Source organism: Macaca fascicularis, chromosome 3 (genome assembly GCF_037993035.2).
Source record: "Macaca fascicularis isolate 582-1 chromosome 3, T2T-MFA8v1.1".
NCBI classification, from domain to species: Eukaryota; Metazoa; Chordata; class Mammalia; order Primates; family Cercopithecidae; genus Macaca; species Macaca fascicularis.
This window is the reverse complement of record NC_088377.1, coordinates 52,697,583-52,719,906: the sequence shown is the minus strand read 5'-3', so window position 1 is coordinate 52,719,906 and position 22,324 is coordinate 52,697,583. Positions and strand designations below refer to the sequence as shown.

The 22,324-nt window shown below is 54.6% G+C and overlaps 2 protein-coding genes and 1 long non-coding RNA gene across 4 annotated transcripts; 2 read left to right on the top strand and 1 right to left on the bottom strand.

Annotated features, from left to right (window-relative positions):
- The first annotated feature begins 1,171 nt into the window (after nt 1-1,171).
- METTL27 (methyltransferase like 27) lies at nt 1,172-9,124 on the top strand. Its single transcript, XM_015447222.4, is given in 5 exon segments — nt 1,172-1,690; nt 2,513-2,566; nt 2,569-2,651; nt 3,185-3,319; nt 3,609-9,124. Coding segments are annotated over 5 exon segments (780 nt in total). The 5' UTR covers nt 1,172-1,581; the 3' UTR covers nt 4,008-9,124.
- On the top strand, nt 1,172-19,641 carry LOC135970111 (uncharacterized). 2 transcript variants are annotated; one of them, XR_012432318.1, is made up of 4 exons: nt 1,172-1,248; nt 13,339-13,495; nt 17,121-17,294; nt 17,599-19,641. It is a non-coding gene; the product is annotated as an uncharacterized lncRNA (long non-coding RNA). The 2 variants fall into 2 exon arrangements; XR_012432319.1 differs by having other exon boundaries at nt 15,060-19,641.
- On the bottom strand, nt 7,437-9,124 carry CLDN4 (claudin 4). The gene has a single exon (XM_005549393.4). It carries the CDS (start codon nt 8,915-8,917, stop codon nt 8,288-8,290), a length of 630 nt encoding a protein of 209 aa, XP_005549450.1. The 5' UTR covers nt 8,918-9,124; the 3' UTR covers nt 7,437-8,287.
- Nucleotides 19,642-22,324: the final 2,683 nt, after the last annotated feature.

Genomic DNA, 22,324 nt, shown 5'->3' with positions numbered 1-22,324 from the left:
CACATTTCAACCACTCAATAGCCACAGGTTCCTAATGGCTACCCTATGGAACAGCACAGATTATAGGACATTTACATCATCGCAAGAAGTTCTGCTGGACAGTGCGGCCTAGACCTTGGTGAGTTCTACTGGACAGCATAGCCTAGACCCAAGATTCGTTCTAAAAAATGAAGGCGGCCGGGCGCGGTGGCTCAAGCCTGTAATCCCAGCACTTTGGGAGGCCGAGGCGGGCGGATCACGAGGTCAGGAGATCGAGACCATCCTGGCTAACACGGTGAAACCCCGTCTCTACTAAAAATACAAAAAGAAATTAGCCGGGCGTGGTGGCGGGCGCCTGTAGTCCCAGCTACTCCGGAGGCTGAGGCAGGAGAATGGCGTGAACCCGGGAGGCGGAGCTTGCAGTGAGCCGAGATCGCGCCACTGCACTCCAGTCTGGGCGACAGAGCGAGACTCCGTCTCAAAAAAAAAAAAAAAAAAAATGAAGGCTGGCTCACACCTATAATCCCACCACTTTGGGAGGCGGAGGTGGGAGAATCGCCTGAGACTAGGAGTTTAAGACCAGCCTGGACAACATTCTTTGTCTCTACAAAAATTCTGAAAATAAAAAATAATAATAAAAAAACTGGGCAAGGTGGCATGCACCTGTAGTCCCAGCTACACCGAAGGCTGAGGCAGGAGGATGGCTTGAGCCCAGGATTTCAAGGCTGCAGTGAGCTATGGTCGAGCAACTGCACTCCAGCCTGGGCGACAGGGTGAGACCGTCTCAAAACAAAACAAAACAAAAATAAAACAAAATAAATAAATACAAACACAAAGTAAAAATGAAAGCTAATCCTAGGCCCCTCTCCTGCCCACTAGAATTCAGGGACTCCCCAGTGCCTACAAACCTCATGCTTTTAGGAAGCATAAAGGACTTCGGGAGGCAGGAGAGCAGTTGGAGGGGGACGGTGGAGGTGCTGCTACCTGACGGTGGAGGGGGAGGCCGGGGCCAGACCACGGAGAAGCCCCTAAACCCGCACAGCAGGAAACGTCTCAGCAGTCCCTGCTCCACCCAGGCTGGAAGAGGGCCACAAGCCTTGAGCTCATTGGCTGGCGGTAGGGGGCGGGCTGCCAGCGCCTTCCTTTAATTGGCTATTTTCTCTTGGCGGAAAGCCAATCACTGCGGGCTGGTGCTGAGGATGTGGCCAGGATCGCCGCACAGGCCCAGCCCGGAGTACAGGTGCCCACGCCAGGCGCGCTCGATTGGCGGTGAGTTCTGACTCCGGCCTCCTTCGAGACCCTTTTGCTCCGGATGTCGCCCACCTCCGACCCTCTCCCAGTCGGAGGGCGGGAAAGAGGAAGACAGGTCCTTCCTCCAGCTGCGGGGCACCCTGCCCCTTCCCCGAGCCCTGCAGCCCCAGAGTGTAAATATCCAAGCCCGCCCTCTCTGCGCTCAGTGTCGCCATCTGGGATAGGGGCCGGGATAGGGGTCGCGCTGGTGGTCTGGCAGCCTCCTCTGCAGGGGGAGGAGGGAAGGGGGAAAGTAGGGGATGGGTGATTGAGGTGGACTTCGAGACAGGGCAGCCGTGTCCCCGCAGCAGCATGGCCCAGGAGGAGGGTGGGAGCCTGCCCGAGGTGCGGGCGCGGGTCGGGGCCGCGCATGGCATCCCCGAACTGGCCCCAAAGCTCCACTTCTATGACCGCGGACTCCTCACTACCACCAGGTAAACTCATCTGGGTCCTTGCCTCCACTAGACCAGCCTCCATTTTTCTACCTGTAAAGTGGGGAATCAGCCTTGCACCCGGGGGCGGCTGTGAGAATGAAGTGAGGCCTGGCTAAGAACCCTACAGTCCTGCCCCTTCCAGAACCCGCCCCACAGCTCTGGATTGGCAGCACCATCAGGGGCCATGAGGTCTGCCTGGAGGAGGTGCTGTTGAGAAGGCACTGTGGGGCTGGGCGCGGTGGCTCACGCCTATAATCCCAAACCGTTTGGGAGGCTGAGGCGGGCGGATCACCTGAAGTCAGGAGTTCGAGACCAGCCTGGCCAGCATGGTGAAACCCTGTCTCTACTAAAAATACAAAAATTAGCCAGGCCCACGTGGTGGCAGACGCCTGGTAATCCCAGCTACTCGGGAGACTGATGCAGGAGAATTGCTTGAATCCGGGAGGCAGAGGTTGCAGTGAGCCAAGATCTTGTCACTGCCCTCTAGCCCAAGCGGCAGAGGGAGACACTGTCTCAAAAAAATAAAAGAGAGAGAGAGAGAGAGAGAGAAGTCATGTGGACTCAGCAGAGAGAGCTGCCTTGGCCAGGAGAGAAGGTCCCTGGAGGACTGAGTCTACCATACAGTGGGCTGGGGGCTAACTCTCCAGTCCTGGCCCTATAGCAATGGGAAGTACCTCATGCCTGGGCATCCCCTCATAGTAGCCCCAGCCAGGCTTGATCCCCAACACACACAGCTTGGCCCGGCATACTCCGAGACCACCCACAAGGGAGATCCCCCAGACACTAGGGCACCGGTGTTGTAGGCCCGGCACTCTTTCCTCAGGATGTGGCCACCCTGCAGTACCATGCCCCCCGCCTCGCAGTCGCCTCACACAAACCCTTCCAGGCCTGCCCCACAGTGCCCTGATCCTGGACGTGGCCTGCGGCACAGGCCTAGTGGCTGCCGAGGTGAGGCTCTTCCAGATCCCCCACCTACTCCTTAGCCCCACACTTCCTCAAATCTCCTACTGTCCCTGGCCCCAGAACCCTGCACCGTGCCTTAGACTCACTGTTCCAAATGCATGAGATGGGACCAGGCACAGTGGCTCGAACCTGTAATCCCAGCACTTTGGGAGGCCGAGGCAGGAGGACAGCTTGAGGCCAGGAGTTTGAGGTCAGCCTGGGCAACATAGCAAGACCCCTGTCTCTATAAACAAATTTTAAAATTAGCCAGGCAGGGTGGTGCACGCCTGTAGTCCCAGCTACATGGGAGGCTCAGGTGGGAGGATCACTTGAGGCCAGAAGTTCAAGGCTGCAGTGTGCTGTGATCATGCCACTGCACTCCAGTTTGGGCGACAGAAAGAGATCTTGTCTCAAAATTTTTTGAAAAGCAAACGCATGGGCCACATTCAGTGCAGAATCCACTGCCCTCCCAAGGCACAGGGACCCAGCCGGGAAGTGGCAAGTGTGAACCATGACTGAGTCTCCCACCCCTACCCCAGCTGCGGGCTCGAGGCTTCCTCCAGCTACATGGGGTGAATGGGAGCCTAGGGATGCTGGAACAGGCCGGGGCCTGCGGCCTCTATCAGCACCTCAGCCTCTGCACCCTGGGCCAGGAGCCTCTGCCTGGCCCTGAAGGTACTTCCTCTCCCATCCCAACACCCCACAGTGCCCCCTCATAAAGCCCTTTCCCTTGCCGAACCTCCATCCCCCTCCCACACTAAGCCCCCAGTCCCTCACTCAATCCTGCACCCCATGATCTGACTGCAGCCCAGAACTGGGCCATACTTACCTTATCCTCCAGGGAACCTGGGTCCTGCAGATGCGGGTGGTAGCTTCGTCCCCTCCAGGGTGGTCTGAGGCCACACCATAGACAAAGCACCTTCCAAGCATCACGCCATGTCCCCACCCCTCCCCACGCACACTGGGACCTTCGACATGGTACTGATAGTTGGCGCCCCCAGTGATGGCCAGGTGCCCTGCAATGCGATACCTGAGCTCCTATGTGTCACCAAGCCAGGTGAGGAGCAGCCCAGCCAAGCACCCCCAATCCCCATCACCATACACCTTCCCCTCTGCACAGCACAGACACAGGCCCCAGAGTCCCTCAGGCTAAGCGAGGGGCAGCGTTCTGCCCATCGCCACATACAGCCTAGCCTAACATCCCAGCCACCAACGGCAGACCCACGCAAACAGGCGGGGCAGACAGGTGGCCAACTTGGCTCTTATCCATGGGCAACCAGGAGCAACTCCACCCTCCCCTGCAGCCTCCATTTCCTAGCCCGGGAGCCAGGTGGTATAAATGCTACAATCCCGTCCCCATAGGACTAAAGTGAGAATCAGGTGAAATCCTGTCTCTAAAGCTTTTGCTTTGGTCCCGGCCCACAGTGAGGGCTCAGTTCTGTTCCCTCCTCTGCCTGCTTCCTCACTCATTCGTGGACTGCCTTCGGGGCGTCTCTTTCTCTTTCCTGGTCTGTTTCCTCATCTGGGAAATAGGGCTGCTTAGGGGAGATGAGAGCTGTGAGCACTGTTTGTAAACTCCACACATCGCGCTGTCCAGGCAGGTGTATCTCCCGTCTCCTGCTGTGTTCTTGCTCGGGGCTTTTCTCTGCTCTGGGCAGAGGGCTCAGACCCTGCCCTCTGGGCCTTGATCTCCAACCCACTGGGGCCCAGCAAGGGGCCAGAGAGCACAGGGTCTGGTCAGAGGTGGCCCCACCACAGCCGTGAGTGCTCATTGCCCCCAGAATTTATTTACTTATTTATTTATTTATCTAATTTGAGACAGAGTCTCGCTCTGTCGCCAAGGCTGGAGTATAGCGGCACGATCTCAGTTCACTGCAACCTTCAAGAGATTCTCCTGCCTCAGGCTCCCAAGTAGCTGGGATTACAGGAGCCCACCACCGTGCCCAGCTGATTTTTGCATTTTTAATAGAGACGGGGTTTCATCATGTTGGTCAGACTGGTCTCGAACTCCTGACTTCAAGTGATCCACCCGCCTTGGCCTCCCAAAGTACTGGAATTACAGACTTGAGCCACCACGCCTGGCCCTGCTCCGAGAATGTAGAGAAGAGAGGCATTTCTGAGACCCGGTGAGGAATCCACGTAGGGCACAGCCTAAGGCAGAAAGGAGAGGGGCTGAGCATGAGAACCAGGAGGCACAGGACAGGAAATCACAGAGGGAAAAATGCTTCCTCTCCCTCCTCTCTCTGCACCCCTTTCCAGGCCCAGCAGAGACTGTGGCTAAGCCTGGGCAGGTCTGGACAGGCATCCAGGGGAGCCCTGAAGGCTGACAAATGCAGAGACATGGATGAGGTCAGCCGAAAAGGTCGAAGTTGGGCCAAAAAAGACAGGAACTTTCTACTGGGTGAAGCAGCCAGGATCGGACATCCTAGACCAACCTGTGCTTACTAAGCCCTTCAACCCCATTGGGCTGCCCAGGGGTGACGGTCTCCCCTGCTCCGGAGCCTCTCCTCTCACCGCACTCCCTTCTACCAGCAACGCCTTGCTTCTCCTTACCCCCTCCTCCAGGAACCTTCCCAGACCAGTCACTGGGTCTTCCCCATCTGTCCTTCTCAGTGCACCTGAGGCCACCCTGGGCACACTATAGGTGCCTGGACCTGAGGTGACAAGGTCATTCAGCCAGCACTTACTGTCAGGCACTTCAAACACACATACCAGCCTTCCTGTGATGTTAGATAATCATCCTCTGTGCCAGCTGGGAAACTGAGGCCCAGAGAGGTGAAGGGACTAGCCCAGGATCCAAAGCCCACATGCGGGTTTTCTTCCTGTCCATTCAGACACAGTCATATCCTCCGGCAGAGGTGTGGGTGAGTGGTGAGGAGGGCGTCTCCTCAATCCAGGAGATTAAGTCAAGAATTCCCCACCAGGCACAGCAGCTCACCCCCATAATCCCAGCACTTTGGGAAGCCAAGGCAGGAGGACTCCTTGAGCCCAGGAGTTCAAGAGCAGCCTGGACAACATAGCAAGACCCCATCTCTAAAAAAAAAATTAATTAGCTAGGCGTGGTGGTGAGCACCTATGGTCCCAGTTACTCAGGAGGCTGAGGTGGGAGGATTGCTTGAGCCCATGAGTTGGAGGCTACAGTGAGCTATGATTGTGCCACTGCACTCCAGTGTGGGAAATAGAGTGAGATTCTATCTCAAGAAAAAAAAAAAGCGGGGAGCGAGGCACAGTGGCTCACGCCTGTAATTCCAGCACTTTGGGAGGCCAAGGCAGGCAGATCGCCTGAGGTCAAGAGTTCGAGACCAGCCTGGCCAACATGGCAAAACTCCGTCTCTACTAAAAATACAAAATAGCTGGGTGAGGAAGAAAGGAAGGAAGGGAGGGAGGGAGGAAGGGAGGGAGGGAGGGAGGGAGGGAAGTAGCAAGAAGTGATGGAGAAGACCCCTCCCTGGGGCCTCCCGGGGTCACTCCTTCCAGGGTGCTGGGTCTGCTCACCTCCAACTTACTGACAAGAAAATGAGAAAATGAAGCCCGAGCAACCTTAGAACATCCTTTCCACAACAGCGGCAGGGCAGACCCAAGGCCAAGGCCAAGCCCAAGTGGTTGCTGAGGCTCAAGCCCTGTCCTGGACAGCTTCCCCACCCAAATTCGGAGTCCAAAGTCCCAAGCTGTAGGTCTGAGCCTGGGCCACACTCCGTTCCCTCATCTATCAAGGGATCAGAATGCCGAGCTCTGGACGTGGCTTGGAGGCTGCCCTCCAGGTGAAAGGCATTTGGTGACCCTCAGCACCTCAGGGGTTTGAACAGGGCTGATAATAATTTCTCCATCCAAGAGAGTGGGAAGACTTCATGGGGGAGGCGCCTGGGAGCTGGGCTTTCAGGACAAGCAGGATCCAGAAGGGTGGAGGAGGGAAAAGGGACATTCCAGGCTGGGAGCAGGGACCGGCTATGCAAAGGCTGGGAAGGGGAACCTGGGTGACTCAGCAAAGAGGAACAGACCAGCCTGGCTGCCCAGACAAAACTGGAGCAACAGCGGGGTGGGGGTGGCTGGTGGCCCATACCTCAGAGCTGGGAGCGTATGTGGGCACCTCCCTCCTAGGGTCCCCAACCCTTCACTGGGGTCCCAGGCATACACTGTTTCCTGTATACGGGTTTACCCTCCAACCAATGAAGGGCCCCCATCTGGACAAAGTGATACCTTGGGGGCCTATCTCATTTTTTTTTTTTAGGTGATGGCTTGGGGGTCCATTTCTTTTTTTTTAAACTTTGATACGTTGGAGGCCCATTTAATTTATTTTTTAAGGTGACACCTTGGAGGCCCGTTTCATTTTTTTTTGTTGTTAAGAGATAAGGTCTCGCCCCGTCACCCAGGCTGAAGTGCAGTGGTGCGATCAAAGCTCACTGCGGCCTCATAAACTCCTGGGCTCAAGCAATTCGCTTACCTCAACCTCCCCAAGTACAGGGATTACAGGCATGAGCCACCAGGCCCAGCTCATTTTTTAAACTTTTTGGAGAGATGGCGCCACGATGTTGGGCAGGCTGGTCTCAAACTCCTGCCTCGACCGATCCTCCCACCTCGACCTAGTAAAGTGCTGGGATTACAGGTGCTCACCGCCACACCCAGCCCAGCTCCAGTTTTTCACAGTTCCCTGGATCTCGTCGTTTTTTTTTTTTTTAAGTGTTCATGTACTGGCCAAAACACAGCGGCCTTGCCCCTCACCTACCCCCTGCCTAGGCCTCCAGCCCTGCCCCACCCACCTCCACAGCTGATATCAGAGACAATACAAGTTCCTCCTGTGCACAGGTTCCATTTATTGTAGAAAATAATAATAATTACAGTGATGAATAGATCTTCTTAAATTACAAAACAGAAACCACGAAGAAGGAGGAGGAAGAACCCCAGGACTCCCGAGGGTGAAGCCGCCCCTCCTCCCTGCCACCCTCCCAGGCTGGTTAGTGTCCTTGGCAGGGGCAGAGGACTCAGAGGGGATCAGTCTCCAGTGGCCCAGGGCTGAAGTGGGTGAGGCAGAGTCCTGAGGCCACAGAGCTGGGCAGCCTGAGCGGCCTCTCTGGCCCCCTCCCCCACCACTGCCCAAACCTGTTTACAAAGCCTTCACCCCTCCCCTCCAAACCCGTCCATCCACTCTGCCCTCCTCAGGCAGGTGGGTGGGCAAGGCCTCAGCCATACTCCTGGGTGCGGGTTTCGGTGAGCAAGGCACAGTCCTAGAGGTGACATCAAGGCCTGCCCGGAACAGAGGAGATGCAGGCAGACAGAGTGGGGAAAATGTAAATGGGGACAGTGGCCAACACCGATGCAGGCAGAGCCCAAAGTCACGGTTGAGCCATCCTGGCCAGCAGAAGCCAGCTCCCCACTCCACTGCCACACCCTGTCACTTCCGTCCCTCCACAATATCCAGAGGAGGGTGGACTCTGTTCTTGCTAGCAGGAGGCGGCCTTGGGAAGGTGTCCGAATGGGCCAGAGAGGCTGAAGGCTGCTGCCTTCCTGCCTGGCTCAGTCTCTGCCCAGTCCCCAGTCCCCAGCAGCCAGGGGCCCGTGGCAGGGCCCTCCTGGGGTCACAGCCTGTGCTGAGCTCAGTCCAGGGAAGAACAAAGCAGAGAGGGACAGAGTGGAGCCGTGGCACCTTACACGTAGTTGCTGGCAGCAGCAGAGCGGGCGGCAGAATACTTGGCAGAGTAAGGCTTGTCTGTGCGGGGTGGGCAGTTGCAGCAAAGCAGCCCCCCGCCAAGCAGCAGCAGGCCGGAGGCAGCCCAGCCGACGTAGAGTGAGGCACCCATCTCCCGCTTCTGCCCGGAGGCCACCAGCGGGTTGTAGAAGTCTTGGATGATGTTGTGGGCCGTCCAGGACACGGGCACTATCACCAGCAGGCCGGCCAACAGGAACACCACACCCGCCACGATCATGGTCTTGGCCTTGGCACTCTCATCCTCCAGGCAGTTTGTACACTTGCCCCCCACCACGGACAGCAGCACGCCCAGAGCGGCCACGATGATGCTGATGATGACGAGGGCACGGGCCGCCTGCAGGTCCTGCGGCAGCGCCAGCAGCGAGTCGTACACCTTGCACTGCATCTGGCCGGTGCTCTGCACCACGCAGTTCATCCACAGGCCCTCCCAGATGGTCTGCGAGGTGACGATGTTGCTGCCGATGAAGGCCGTCACGCGCCACATGGGCAGCGCGCAGCACAGCATGACGGCCAGCCAGCCCAGGACGGCCAGCGCGATGCCCGTCACCTGTAGCCCCATGGAGGCCATCGCTCAGCGTCCGCGGAGGTTGAGGACCTGGAAGGCTGAGGGGATCCGGCTGAGGAGGTCGTAGGATTCCAAGCGCTGGGGACGGACTTAACGTTCACAGAGAGCTCCTTTGCGCTGTGAGTCAGGAGAAAAAGCCAGTCCTGACGCACAAGCCAGCGAGTGTGAGCAGACCAGTTCCTTCCAGCCGACAGCTGCCAGGGCACGCTCTCTCTCAGGACAGGTTGAGCAGTTATATGGCTCTGGCAGAGGGGCGGGGGCAGAGGGAGGGGCTTTCATCACCGGGACCTCCTCCTGACCAGTTTCTCTGGATTCCTGAGCCCAGGCCAACAAAGGCACTTTTGAGGCCCCTGCCCCTGGTCCCTGAGTCACTATCCAGTCTCAGAAGAAACTACCCTCTCCCCTTCCTCAAAGCCCATGCTGAGGTCACCCGGGAGACAGACACTGAATCACAGCCCAGGGACAGCTGGATATTCACAGGGCAAGGCCAGGGGGCAGCCAGACCAGCCAGGTTTGGGAGCCTGAAGACCAGGGTCCCCACAGGCCAGGGTCCCCTCATTCTAGGTTTAGGTGGGAGGACAGGGTGGAGACCCTCAGGGAGAGAGTTTGAGGATGCAGTCTTGGAAACATCCACGAGAAACCGCACCTCGATTACTGTCCTTTCTTGTCCTTATCAGTTTCATCACTGGCAGTTTCACTGCTATTGTGATTATGATCATTCATGCATCTGGCCTCACCAGCAGCCTCTGCGGCACTGGCTGGATAAAGTTACGTGTAGGGGAGTGAGGAGCCGGGAAGCCGGGACTCCTGGGTACATCACCCACTCTCACCCATCTCTATCACCGGCTTCTCTGTTTGGCTAGAAGAGGGGCCTTGGATATGATGCACCTTTAGCCAAAAAGAGACAGAAGCCTGCCCCTCTCCACCTCCACAGAAGTTTAGTCTGGTGGGCTCTGTTCCTGCCAGGGGCCACCCTGCTTGCCCAGAACTGGGTGGGGCTGGTCACCAACGACGACAAACATTAACTAGATCCTGGAGACATCATCACCCCAGTAAATGGGTGTTTACCCTGTGGAGACATACAAAGCCTTCCAATAAAGCCAGGGTGGGTGCAAAGTCCCATGAGATTTCAAAGGGAAGGGGAACTCTTCCGGGGTGGGGAGGTGTGGTGCTGGGGGAGCTTGACTGCAAAGGGGTGCTGGGTGGCACAACTCCTGGGGGCACTGGATTCTTGGATTATGCCACAGAAGGCATCATGAACGGGTCCCCCAGAAAAGTTTTGCAAGGCAACGGGACTAGCTGAAGGAGGACATTCTGGTAGACGGTGGGCCAGGCTGAACAAACGCAGCTCGTTCTGGGAACACAGCCCTTAGGAGAGATGTGCAAGGCAGCGAGACTGGTGAAGGAGGACATTCGGGCAGAGAGAACAAGGGCAGAGGTGGCAAGGTGGGGAAGGGCAGCTTGTTCTGGGAACAGCCAGGAATCCAGTTTGACTAGAGACTGGGCTGGGGAGGGAGGTTCCAGAGTAAAAGAGTCAGAAATTTCTGCCTGGAATGTCACCGAGCCCTGGGAGATGGAGGGAGGGAGGAGGGTCTAGGATCAGGAAGATCTTGGTTCAGGGCAGATGACTGAGGGGACCTCTGGGAAGGGGTCATCGTGGGGGTGATCGAGAGTGTCTAGGGCTCATCCCCGCAGCACCGAGGGAGCCCCTCCTCACCCGCCGTGTGGTCATTTTGCATCTCTCATCCAAACCCTGCTGGGAACTCTGCAGGGGCCAGGGCTCCAGTGTGTCCCTGAGCTGCCATTGTCCAGCACTGGTGGCTGTGTGCCCAGTTCGGACCCAGAGGGATGCATAGTCCTTGAGCTTCCTGAGGGAAAGTCATCAAGGGTGCCATGGTTTGGGTTGAAGCAATCAGTGAGTACCCACGGGAGGTATTTGAGACGGATCTGTTGACCGGCTAATGAAGCACCGGACAGGCTGGAACAATCTAGCATGATCCACCCATGTTACAGATGGGAAGTTGAGGCCTGGTATTGTGGTTAACTCTATACACATCTATCTCCCCTGTTAGCCTGGGGCTCCTGGAAGACAGGAACAATGCCTTCTGCAACCTCAGTGCCCAGCACCAGGCTTGATACATCACAGATGCTCAAGAAATGTTAGAAGTGGTTGCTGCAGCTCATGCCTATAAGGCCGGCACTTTGGGAGGCCAAGATGGGAGGATTGCTTGAGGCCAAGAGTTGGAGGCCACAGTGAGCCATAATCACACCATTGCACTCCAGCCTTGGGCAACAGAGCAAGACCCTGTCTCGAAAAAAAAAAAAAAGAAAGAAAAAGAAATGTTTGGGCAGGGTGCGGTGGCTCATGCCTGTAATCCCAGTACCTTGGGAGGCCAAGATGGGCGGAACATGAGGTCAAGAGTTCGAGACCAGCCTGGCCAACATGGTGAAACCCCATCTCTACTAAAAATACAAAAATTAGCTGAGTGTGGTGGTTCACACCTGTAATCACAGCTACTCAGGAGACTGAGGCAGGAGAATCGCTTTAACCTGGGAGGCGGAGGTTGTGGTGAGCCGAGATCACGCCATTGCACTCCAGCCTGGGTGATAGAGCGAGACTCCGTCTAAAAAGAAAAGAAAAGAAAAAAAAAAGGAATGTTTGATGATGGAAAGAATGAAGCATTCTCCAGTTTCAAACCACACTCCTACACCTTGACCCCCATCATAAGCACACTCACCAAAACAAACAGGGATGGTTTCTGCCCGGACCACGCCTCCCTGGGGCTTTCTTTACAAGGCTCTCTCCGCACACAGAGCCTATGGGCTAAATAACACCAGAGATAAGTAACCATCATGACTGATGATAAGTGCTTTCCTGGCGATGATGTGACCTCATCACAGCCTCCGGCCGTCAGCAGGGCAGGGACTTTTATTGCCTTGGCTCAAAGGAGTAAACTGAAGCCCAGAGAAGGCCAGGGGCTTGCCTAGGACGGGTGGGCACTCCAGCATGGGTGCCTCCTTCCCCAGGTGCCTCTTACCTGTGGTCCCAGCCAGGTAGCCTTTAGCAAGCTTTCTGAGTAGATACATGACTTGGCCAGATGGCCAGAACCTACCCCCCCGCCTCCCCCGCACCTCCTGCCCCACCCCGCCACTTCCTGCCCTTGCTTTCCTGGGACACAGCCAACTGGCACTTGGAGAAGCAGGCATGGGGGAGGGGGCATGCAAGTCCTACAACAGTCCACCTGTGGCCCTACAGAAGTGACTTAACAAGCTGTCCTTCCCTCCCAGGCACAGCCACGCGTATCGGGAGCAGAGAGCAGGGAGGGGTTGGAGGTTGAGGGGAGGGCAGGTGCAGGAGGGCCTCCAGGCATAGAGCAGACACAAGGCGGGGAAGAAGCATGGAGCTCACACAGGGCTAGAGGACCCAGGTGTGAGGGAGAGGCCAGAAGGATGTCCTTGGGGATCAGCCAGCAGCTCAGTGGAGCTAGAGAGGGATTTGTTGATGCTTTGTTGATGCCAAGAGACCGTTGGCTCAGTCCCACCCACCCGCTGCAGGAAAAACACCAGCAAAGGCAAGAGGTGCTTCTCTCCTCTCCGCTCTGGCTCCCACAGCCCTAAGGCAGAGGAAAACAAGGAAATTTACCTCCAGGCCTGCATCTGGCCCTCTTTCCAAAGCCCAGAGATCTTTTACAGGAACACCTTATAAGACATCTGTTGTTATCACCTTGGTTTTGGGGTCAGAGAGTGCAGGGTTGCCACTCATTTATTTTCTTTTTCTTTTTTGTAACTTGCACTATGTGATTTTGTGCTGACAGAATTGGATCACATGTGCTGGTTTCTAACTTTTGTTGTTGTTTTGGTTTTGAGACGACGCGATCTCTGCTCACTGCAGTCTCCATTTCTTGGGTTCAAGCAATTCTCATGCCTCAGCCTCCCGAGTAGCTGGGACTACAGGTGCACACCACCACACTCAGCTGATTTTTGTAGTTTTAGTAGAGACAGGGTTTCAGCATGTTGGCCAGGCTGGTCTCGAACTTCCAGCCTCAAGTGATCTGCCCACCTTGGCCTCCCAAAGTGCTGGGATTGCAGGCGTGAGCCACCGTGCCCGGCCACACGTGCTGGTTTCTATCAAGGATAAAAACCACCAGATCAGCTCACCCATCTCTGCCCACCCCGTAAACCATCTTTCCAACCCAGGGACCATCTCTGAGCCACAGCTTCCTCCTTTGTAAAAATGAGGATGTTGCACCCCTTCCAGTATCAAAAACAAAAACAGACGTGAAATGAGATGGGGATGTGAAAATGCTTCGCAAGCCAAAAAGGACAAAAGCTGGGAAGCTGTGTATCCATGAGCCATCCTACCAGCCCTGTGACCTTGGAGAAGCCAATTCCATCTCTGAACCCCAACTTCCTCCTTTGTACAGTGAGAACACTGGGGCCCACTCCCCAATCTGAGACACACGTGAAATGAGAGAAGGATGTAAAAATGCTTCGTGAGCCGAAAAGTGTAATACCAAGAGGCGGGAGCAAAGTTCCGGACGCAAAGCAGCTGCTGCTCAGTTCGGATCCTGGTCATATCAGGTGGGAGCTAGGACTTTTCAGACCCCTGTCCCCAGAGTTCCAGGGGCTTGGCCAAGTCCCCAATTTTTTTTTTTTTTTTTTTTTTTTTGAGAAGGAATGTCGCTCTGTCACCCAGGCTATAGTGCAGTGGTACAATCTCGGTTCACTGCAACCTCTGCCTCCCAGGTTCAAGCAATTCTCCTGCCTCAGCCTCCCAAGTAGCTGGGACTACAGGTGCCCGCCACCGCACCCGGATAATTTTTGTATTTTTAGTAGAGACGGGGTTTTGCCATGTTGGCCAGGCTGGTCTCGAACTTCTGACCTGAAGTGATCCACCTGTCTCAGCCTCCCAAAGTGCTGGGATTACAGGCATGAGCCCCAAGTTCCCAGTTGTAACACACACACATGCAGCTTGCCCTGAGCTCAGCTCCCTGGGAGTCCTTAGCAAAGGGGCAAAAACAAAGTCTCCCTTCTAACCCCAAGCTCCTGCTGGCTTCTGAGCCCTAGGGCCGGTAATAGATGACTGTCCTGCAGCCAAAAAGATCTCAGTGGGCTGAGCAGTCTAGCTCCCAGAGCCTGTACTCCATGCCTTCTGGGAACAGGAAGACAAAGCCAGGGAAGCCAGTGTATATTAAATTGATTCCTAGGGCGGAAACAGTAGCTCACGCCTGTAATCTCAGCACTTTGGGAGGCTGAGGCGGAAGGAACTCTTGAGCCAAGAGTTCTAGACTAGCCTGGCCAACATGGTGAAACCCTGTCTATACTAAAAATTAGCCGGGCGTGGTGACGTATGCCTATGGTCCCAGCTGCTCGGGAGATGGAGGTGGGAGAATCGCTTGAAACCTGGAGGCAGAGGTTGCAGTGAGCTGAGATCGCACCACTGCACTCCAGCCTGAGCAACAGACCAAGATCCTGTCTCTTAAAAAATAAAAAACAGTAGGTTTGGCGTGGTGGCTCAAGCCTGTAATCCCAGCACTTTGGGAGGCCGAGGCGGGTGGATCACGAGGTCAGGAGATCGAGACCATCCTGGCTAACACGGTGAAATTCCGTCTCTACTAAAAATACAAAAAATTAGCCAGGCGTGGTGGCGGGCACCTGTAGTCCCAGCTACTCGGGAGGCTGAGGCAGGAGAACGGGGTGAACCTGGGAGGCAGAGCTTCCATTGAGCTGAGATCGCGCCACTGCACTCCAGTCTGCACGGCAGAGTAAGACTCCGTCTCAAAAAAATAGTAATAAAAAATAATAGTAAAGGATGGATTTTGCCGGGCGCGGTGGCTCACGCCTGTAATCCCAGCACTTTGGGAGGCCGAGGCGGGCGGATCACGAGGTCAGGAGATCGAGACCATCCTGGCTAACACGGTGAAATTCCGTCTCTACTAAAAATGCAAAAAATTAGCCGGGCGAGGCGGCGGGCGCCTGTAGTCCCAGCTACTCGGGAGGCTGAGGCAGGAGAATGGCGTGAACCCGGGAGGCGGAGCTTGCAGTGAGCCGAGATCGCGCCATTGCACTCCAGCCTGGGCGACTAAGCGAGACTCTGTCTCAAAAAAAAAAAAAAAAAAGGATGGATTTTTTTTTTTTTCTTTAGGCAACAAGATCCTATTTCTTTCTGAAGTCCTTGAGCTCAGATTGGAGTCTTGGCACCAGGCTGAAAGGGAGAGTCCCTGGCCCTCAGCCTGATTGCCCACACCAGCGGACCATCCACCCCCTCGGCCTGGTGCTAGGTGATGGCAGGCGTGGCTGACCAGTCTGGCCAGACTGGCTGAGCGGGTGCTGCCCCCAGGTTGGGCACCACGTGGGCCGTGGGTGGGGGCGGTGGCCATGTCTGGGGGTTCTTCTAAGGAAGAGAAGAAAGACCACATTCCTGGCTGGAGTCCCAGGGTCGGGCACTTCTGGTGGCAGAGATGGGAAGAGGGGCTGAGCAAAGGGAGGGGACTTGGTGAGAGAGCTTAGTTAGAGAGACTCGGAGGAGATGACTGTGTGAAGGGGAGGAGGCTTACACAGGGGACAGGACTGAGAGGACCGTTGTTAAATTACTTTCCTCCAAATCGGTGCATCGATTTCGGTTTATGTCTGTCGGTTTCAAAACGTCTGGCCAGGCATGGTGGCTCATGCCTGTAATCCCAGCACTTTGGGAGGCTGAGGCAGGAGGATCGTTTGAGGCCAGGAATTCAAGACCTACCTGGGCAACATAGTGAGACCCTTTTTCTATTAAAAAAAAAATTTTTTTTTAATTAGCCAGGCATGGTCGCATACACCTGTAAATCCCAGCTATTCGGGAGGCTGAGGCAGGAAGATCACTTAAACCCTGGAGTTGGAGGCTACAGTGAGCCATGATCATGCCACTGCACTCCAACCTGGGTCACAGAGCAAGACCTCATCTCTTTTTTTTTTTTTTTTTTTTTGAGACGGAGTCTCGCTGTGTTGCCCAGGCTGGAGTGCAGTGGCCGGATCTCAGCTCACTGCAAGCTCCGCCTCCCGGGTTCACGCCATTCTCCTGCCTCAGCCTCCCGAGTAGCTGGGACTACAGGCGCCCGCCACCTTGCCCGGCTAGTTTTTTGTATTTTTTAGTAGAGACGGGGTTTCACCATGTTAGCCAGGATGGTCTAGATCTCCCGACCTCGCGATCCGCCCGTCTCGGCCTCCCAAAGTGCTGGGATTACAGGCTTGAGCCACCGCGCCCGGCCGACCTCATCTCTAATAAATAAATAATTAGCAAGCCCCATATTTACCATGACCTTCAGCATTCCCACCGTCCTACCCAGCTGTCCAGCCCCTCACAGGCCACTCCCCCACTTCACAGAGAGGTCCATCCAGGTCCCAGGCATAAACCCTCCCTCCTACCCTCCTCCACCCCTCCCTCTGGCTCCCCCCACCTCACTTCAGGGCAGTCCTGTCTCTACTGGACTTTACTCCAATTTCCCAGAGGCGGGGGAGGGAGAGGACCTAAGGGCTGTGGAATTCCTGAAGACCCTCTAATCTGATGGAGGAGTCAGTCCTCCCCAACCCCACCCCTCCCTCTCCCCATCCAGGGCAGCCTCCTCTTGCCCTGGCCTCTCAGGGAGCAAGCCAGCCAGTAAACCATGTTTTGAGCGTCTGCTTCAGGGCCAGGCACTATGCTAAGTGCCTTCGAATAACATTGAATAACAGGAAATCATTTTATCTCACTGCAAAACAGTGTAGGGGTATCATTGTCGTTCTCTTGTTTTCGTTTTTAAGATATGAAGCCTCGCTCTGTCACCCAGGCTGCAGTGCAGTGGCACAGTCATAGCTCACTGAAGCCTCGAACTCCTGAGCTCAAGCAAACCTCCACCTTCAGCCTCTGGTGTAGCTGGGACTACCGGTGTGCACCCCCACACCCAGCTAACTTTTTGTTTTTCTGTAGAGACAGGGTCTCCCGATAATGCCCAGGCTGGCCTTGAACTCCTGGCCTCAAGTGATCCTCCTGCCTCAGCCTCTCAAAGTGCTGGGATTCCAGGTGTGAGCTACCATGCCCAGCCCGTTCGCATTTTAGAGATGAGAAAACTAAGGCTCTGGGAGCTGATGTGACATTCCAGGGCCCCCAGAATAATGGCAAAACCGGTATTCACACCCTGCCCGATGTCTGATTCTGGGGCTCATCCTCTACCCCTACTCTTCTATTGCCCAGGGCTGGCATGGAGCTCATCAGGGTGTAATCAGCCCAGCCTGAATTGAAATAAACAGCTCCCATGCAGGGAAAACCAGCTCTGTGTGAGCACTGGAGAGGGAAAAATCAACTCTACCTGGGGCACACCAGGCAGGCTTCCTGGAGGAGGTGGCATGTGGAGAGGAAACCAGAAGGGTGAGTAAAAGCTTAGAGACCTGTGAAGAGGAGAGAGTTCTCCCAAAAGGAGAGTAGCAGGGACAAAAACAGGGGTGTGTGTGGGGAGGGAGTATCTGTGGAAAACTGAACTTGAGGAGTCGGAAGCCAGGCAGGTGAGGGCGTAGGGCTGGGAAATAAGTTGGGAGCATCAGTGTGGGCCTCAAGGGCGCAACCCAGGAGCTCGGGTCAGTTGGAGGGAGAGTGAGGAGGGCGGTCTTGCTTTGGGCTGGGTGATGGAGGACAGAGGAGGCGGGGCTTCACTGGGAGGGTGCCTTTGTCTCAGGACCAGCCAGGACTCCCAGAGAAGCGCCCCCTGGTCCCAGGCCAGGACAGGCCTTGGCACCAGTCAGCGGCGCAAAGAGCTGGGATCATCCCTTCCTGCTCCGTCTTGGAAGATCAGAAGATGCCAGAACACAGAACCCAGAAGCCGGGCACACCCCCGATGACGAGGGTTCACAGAGAGGCTGTCTCTGACACACTAAGAGGCTGAGAGAAACCCGCACGCCGACCAGGAGACTCCTAGGTCAGCAGCCCATGAGTCAGCAGTGACAGAGCCAGGGACAAAACCCAGGAGTCCGGGATCATCAGCACCATCTCGCCCCATTTCCAGGTGACTCAGATCATATTATCCCTCCCGGCACAGAGGCCCTAGGCCTGGCCCCTCTCCTGCCCTGTGTCCCCCGCCCCATCTCTCCCACATCTCCCCCCACCATGGATGGGCAGACACCAGCCACGCCCTCTCCTGTCACACACAGATACCAATCTCTTGCCTTCTCAGGGCCCAAGAAGTCCAGCTGCCAGATCTTTGCCCTATTGCCAGGTGCTCCTACTGACCCAGCCCTGCTGGAGTCCTCATTCCCTGCCAGCTCCCATATCTGGATCATCTCAGGCCCCCGGAAGGGCACATCCCTGTCTGAACTGTCCCCTCCCCTGGGGAGTAGGAGGCAGGGTGGGGCCAGGAGCAGCCACACGGGTGATTAGGTTTGAGCTTTGTAATTATTCAATTTTTTTTTTTTTTTTTTTTTTTTTGAGACAGAGTCTCACTCTGTCACCCAGCCTGGAGTGCGATGGTGCAGTCTCGGATCACTGCAAGTTCCGCCTCCCAGGTTCAAGTGATCCTCCTGCCTCAGCCTCCTGAGTAGCTGGGATTACAGGCGTGCACCACGCCCAGCTAATTTTTGTATTTTTAGTAGAGACGGGGTTTCGCCATGTTGGCCAGGCTGGTCTCGAACTCCTGACTTCAACTGATCCACCTGCCTCGGCTTCCCAAAGTGCTGGGATTACAAGTGTGAGCCACCTCGCTCAACTCAATGCTCTTTTTATATCAGGGCATAAGCATCGTGGCTTGAGCTTTTGAAGTGTGCCTCAGTGTTCACCCACAGCACTCAACTCCCACCTCTTTTCCTTCCTCCCTCCCTCCCTTAATGCTTTCTTGCTTCTCGCCAACTGAGCAGGGGGAGTGTGGATGCCCAGGGGCCTGCCAGCTGCCACCCAGTTGGTGTCACTACCTCCCAGCATCAGTCTCCATCCCCATGTCCCCATACAGGCTGGCTCTCCTCACCCACAGCCATGCAACAAGCATCCATGTTTATTTTCTTTCAGGCAATTTTATTCCCATTCTTTGCCATCTCAGCAGGCTGGCAGAGAACTCACAGTCCATCCCTCCTGTAGCTCCCGCTCTGACCTAGATATATGCAGTCCCAGGACATCGGGAATGGAAGGCTCTCACTTGTCCCATCAGCCATTGCCCAGCTTTGGCTGCCATGGAAACCTCCAGGCTTCAGTCTGTGTGGTCTCTTCAGGGCCTGGGTCTCAGTGGCCTTGCAGCCACACTGAGGAATCAGAAATCACTGGTGGGACCGGACGAGGTGGCTCACGCCTGTAATCCCAACACTTTGGGAGGTCCAGGTGAGAGGATCACTTGAGCTCAGGAGTTCCAGACCACCCTGGGCAACATAACAAGACCCTGTCTCTACAAAAAATAAAAAAATTTTTTAAAGATTTTAGGCCGGGCGTGGTGCCACACACCTGTAATCTCAGCACATTGGGAGGCCCAGGTGGGTGGGTCACTTGAGGTCAGGAGTTCGAGACCAGCCTGACCAACATAGCAAAACCCCATCTCTACTAAAAGTACAAAAATTAGCTGGGCATGGTTGTGCACACCTGTAATCCCAGCTACTTGGGAGGCTGAAGCAGGAGAAATGCTTGAACCCAGGAGGCAGGGGTTGCAGTGAGCCGAGATCGGGCCACTGCACTCCAGACTGGGCGACAAGAGCAAAACTCTGTCTGAAAAAAAAAAAAAGGTTTTTTTTAGTTAAAAAAAAAAATTTTAGGCCGGGCGCGGTGGCTCATGCCTGTAATCCCAGCACTTTGGGAGGCCGAGGTGGGCGGATCACAAGGTCAGGAGATCGAGACCACGGTGAAACCCCGTCTCTACTAAAAATACAAAAAATTAGCCGGGCGCGGTTGTGGGCGCCTGTAGTCCCAGCTACTCGGGAGGCTGAGGCAGGAGAATGGCGTGAACCCGGGAGGCGGAGCTTGCAGTGAGCCGAGATCGCGCCACTGCACTCCAGCCTGGGCGACAGAGCGAGACTCCGTCTCAAAAAAAAAAAAAAAAAAAAAAAAAAAAAATTTTAACTCCAAAAAATGTATGCAGCTACTTCTGCCCTCATGGAGGGGAGAATAATGTGAGTATGGGCTGTGCACAGTGACTTAGTTCCAAGGGTACAGTACAGGAAGGGTAACCTTACAGTGAGTGGAGAAAGCCAACAATCACTGCCCCAGCCAGGAGATCAAAGTCAACATCAGTAGTTATTTATCATGTTGATAATCTATACTCGTGATAGAATGTAAAGCAAATGGCACTTTACCTGAGATCTTTCTGCTGCAAACCCATAATCCTAATCTAATCATGAAAAAAACATCAGACAAATCCCAAGACAGGAGCATCTGCGATATAGCTGACCAGCACTCCTAAAACCTGAAGATTGTCCTAACAAGGAAAGTCTGAGACACTGTGGCAGCCAAGAGGAGCATCATTACATGATGACTAAATGTCACCTGGTGTCCTGGGTGGGATCCTAAAACAGAAACAGGACATTGGGGAAGAGCCATGGAAATCAATATATGTAAACAAATGCAAATATGTGTAAATAAATGTAAATGGTATATAAAGAAATGTAAATTGTATATAAACAAATGTGATATGGGATCCCAGATGAGATGCAGGAACAGAAAAAGGCCATTAGATAAAAACTGTGTGGCTGGGCAAAGTGGCTCACGCTTGTAATCCCAACACTTTGGGAGGCCAAGGTGGGTGGATCACCTGAGGTCAGGAGTTTGAGACCAGCCTGGGCAATATGGTGAAACCCCGTCTCTACTAAAGATACAAACGTTAGCTGGACGTGGTGGCAGGCGCCTGTAGTCCCAGCTACTCAAGAGGCTGAGGCAGGAGAATCTTTTAAACAGGGGAGGCGGAGGTTGCAGTGAGCTAAGACCATACCACTGCACTCTAGTCTCGGCGACCAAGCCAGACTCTGTCTTAAAAAAAAAAAAAACCTGTGGAAATCCATATAAAGCATACACTTCAGTTAATAACATTGCATCAATATTGATATCAACATTGGTTCATTAACTGAAACAAATAGGCAGTATTAATATAAGATTTTAATATTAGGAGAAAGTGTGGGGATATACAGAACTCTGTACGATCTTCTCAATTTTTCTATAAATCTGAAACTGTTCTTAAAAATAAAGCTTGTAGGCCGGGCGCGGTGGCTCAAGCCTGTAATCCCAGCACTTTGGGAGGCCGAGACGGGCGGATCACGAGGTCAGGAGATCGAGACCATCCTGGCTAACACGGTGAAACCCCGTCTCTACTAAAAAATACAAAAAACTAGCCAGGCGAGGTGGCGGGCGTCTGTAGTCCCAGCTACTTGGGAGGCTGAGGCAGGAGAATGGCGTAAACCCAGGAGGCGGAGCTTGCGGTGAGCTGAGATCCGGCCACTGCACTCCAGCCTGGGCGACAGAGCGAGACTCCGTCTCCAAAAAAAAAAAAATTAACTTGTAGGCCAGGCCCAGTGGCTCATACCTCTAATCACAGCACTTTGGGATGCTGAGGCAGGAGGATCACCTGAGGTCAGGAGTTCGAGACCAACCTGGCCAACATGGTGAAAACCAGTCTCTACTTAAAATACAAAAAAAATTAGCTGGGCGTGGTGGCAGGCATCTGTAATCCCAGCTACTCAGGAGGCTGGGGCAGGAGAATTGCTTGAAACTGAGAGGTAGAGGTTGCAGTGAACCAAGATCATGCCATTGCACTCCAGCCTGGGCGACAGAGTGAGACCCAGTCTCAAAATAATAAATGAATAAAAATTTCAAAAATAAATAAAAAAAAGTAAGGGCTGGAAGAAAGAAAGAAGAGGCCAGGAACAGTGGCTCGAGCCTGTAATCTCCCAGCACTTAGGGAGGCTGAGGCGGGAGGATCTCCTGAGGTCAAGAGTTTCAGACCAGCCTGGCCAACGTGGTGAAACCCCGTCTCTACTAAAAATACAAAAATTAGCCAGGCGTGGTGGCGCTCAACGTAGTTCCAACTACTCAGGAGGCTGAGGCACAAGAATCACTTGAACCTGAGGGGGTGAAGGCAGTGAGCCAAGATCATGCCACTGCACTCCAGCCTGGGCAACACAGCAAGACTCCATCTCAAAAACAAAAAAAAAGGAAGAAAGGAAGGAGGGAGGAAGGGATAAAGGAAGGAGAAAGAGAAAGAAGGAAAAAGGGAGAGAGGGAGGGAGGAGGGAGAAAGCAAGGGAGGGAAAGAGAAAGGAAAGAAGGAAGGAAAGGAAGGAGGGAGGGAGGAAATGAAAAGAAGAAAGGAGGGAAACTGAGCCCGAGTCTCACCTCCTCCAGGGAGCCTTCCTGGCTTCTGCTTGGGCCGTGAAGGGGCATTGAAGGAGCCAGCAGGCAGGACTCAGTAATCAACGTTGCTCAAGTTCCAGAACCTCTGGTGG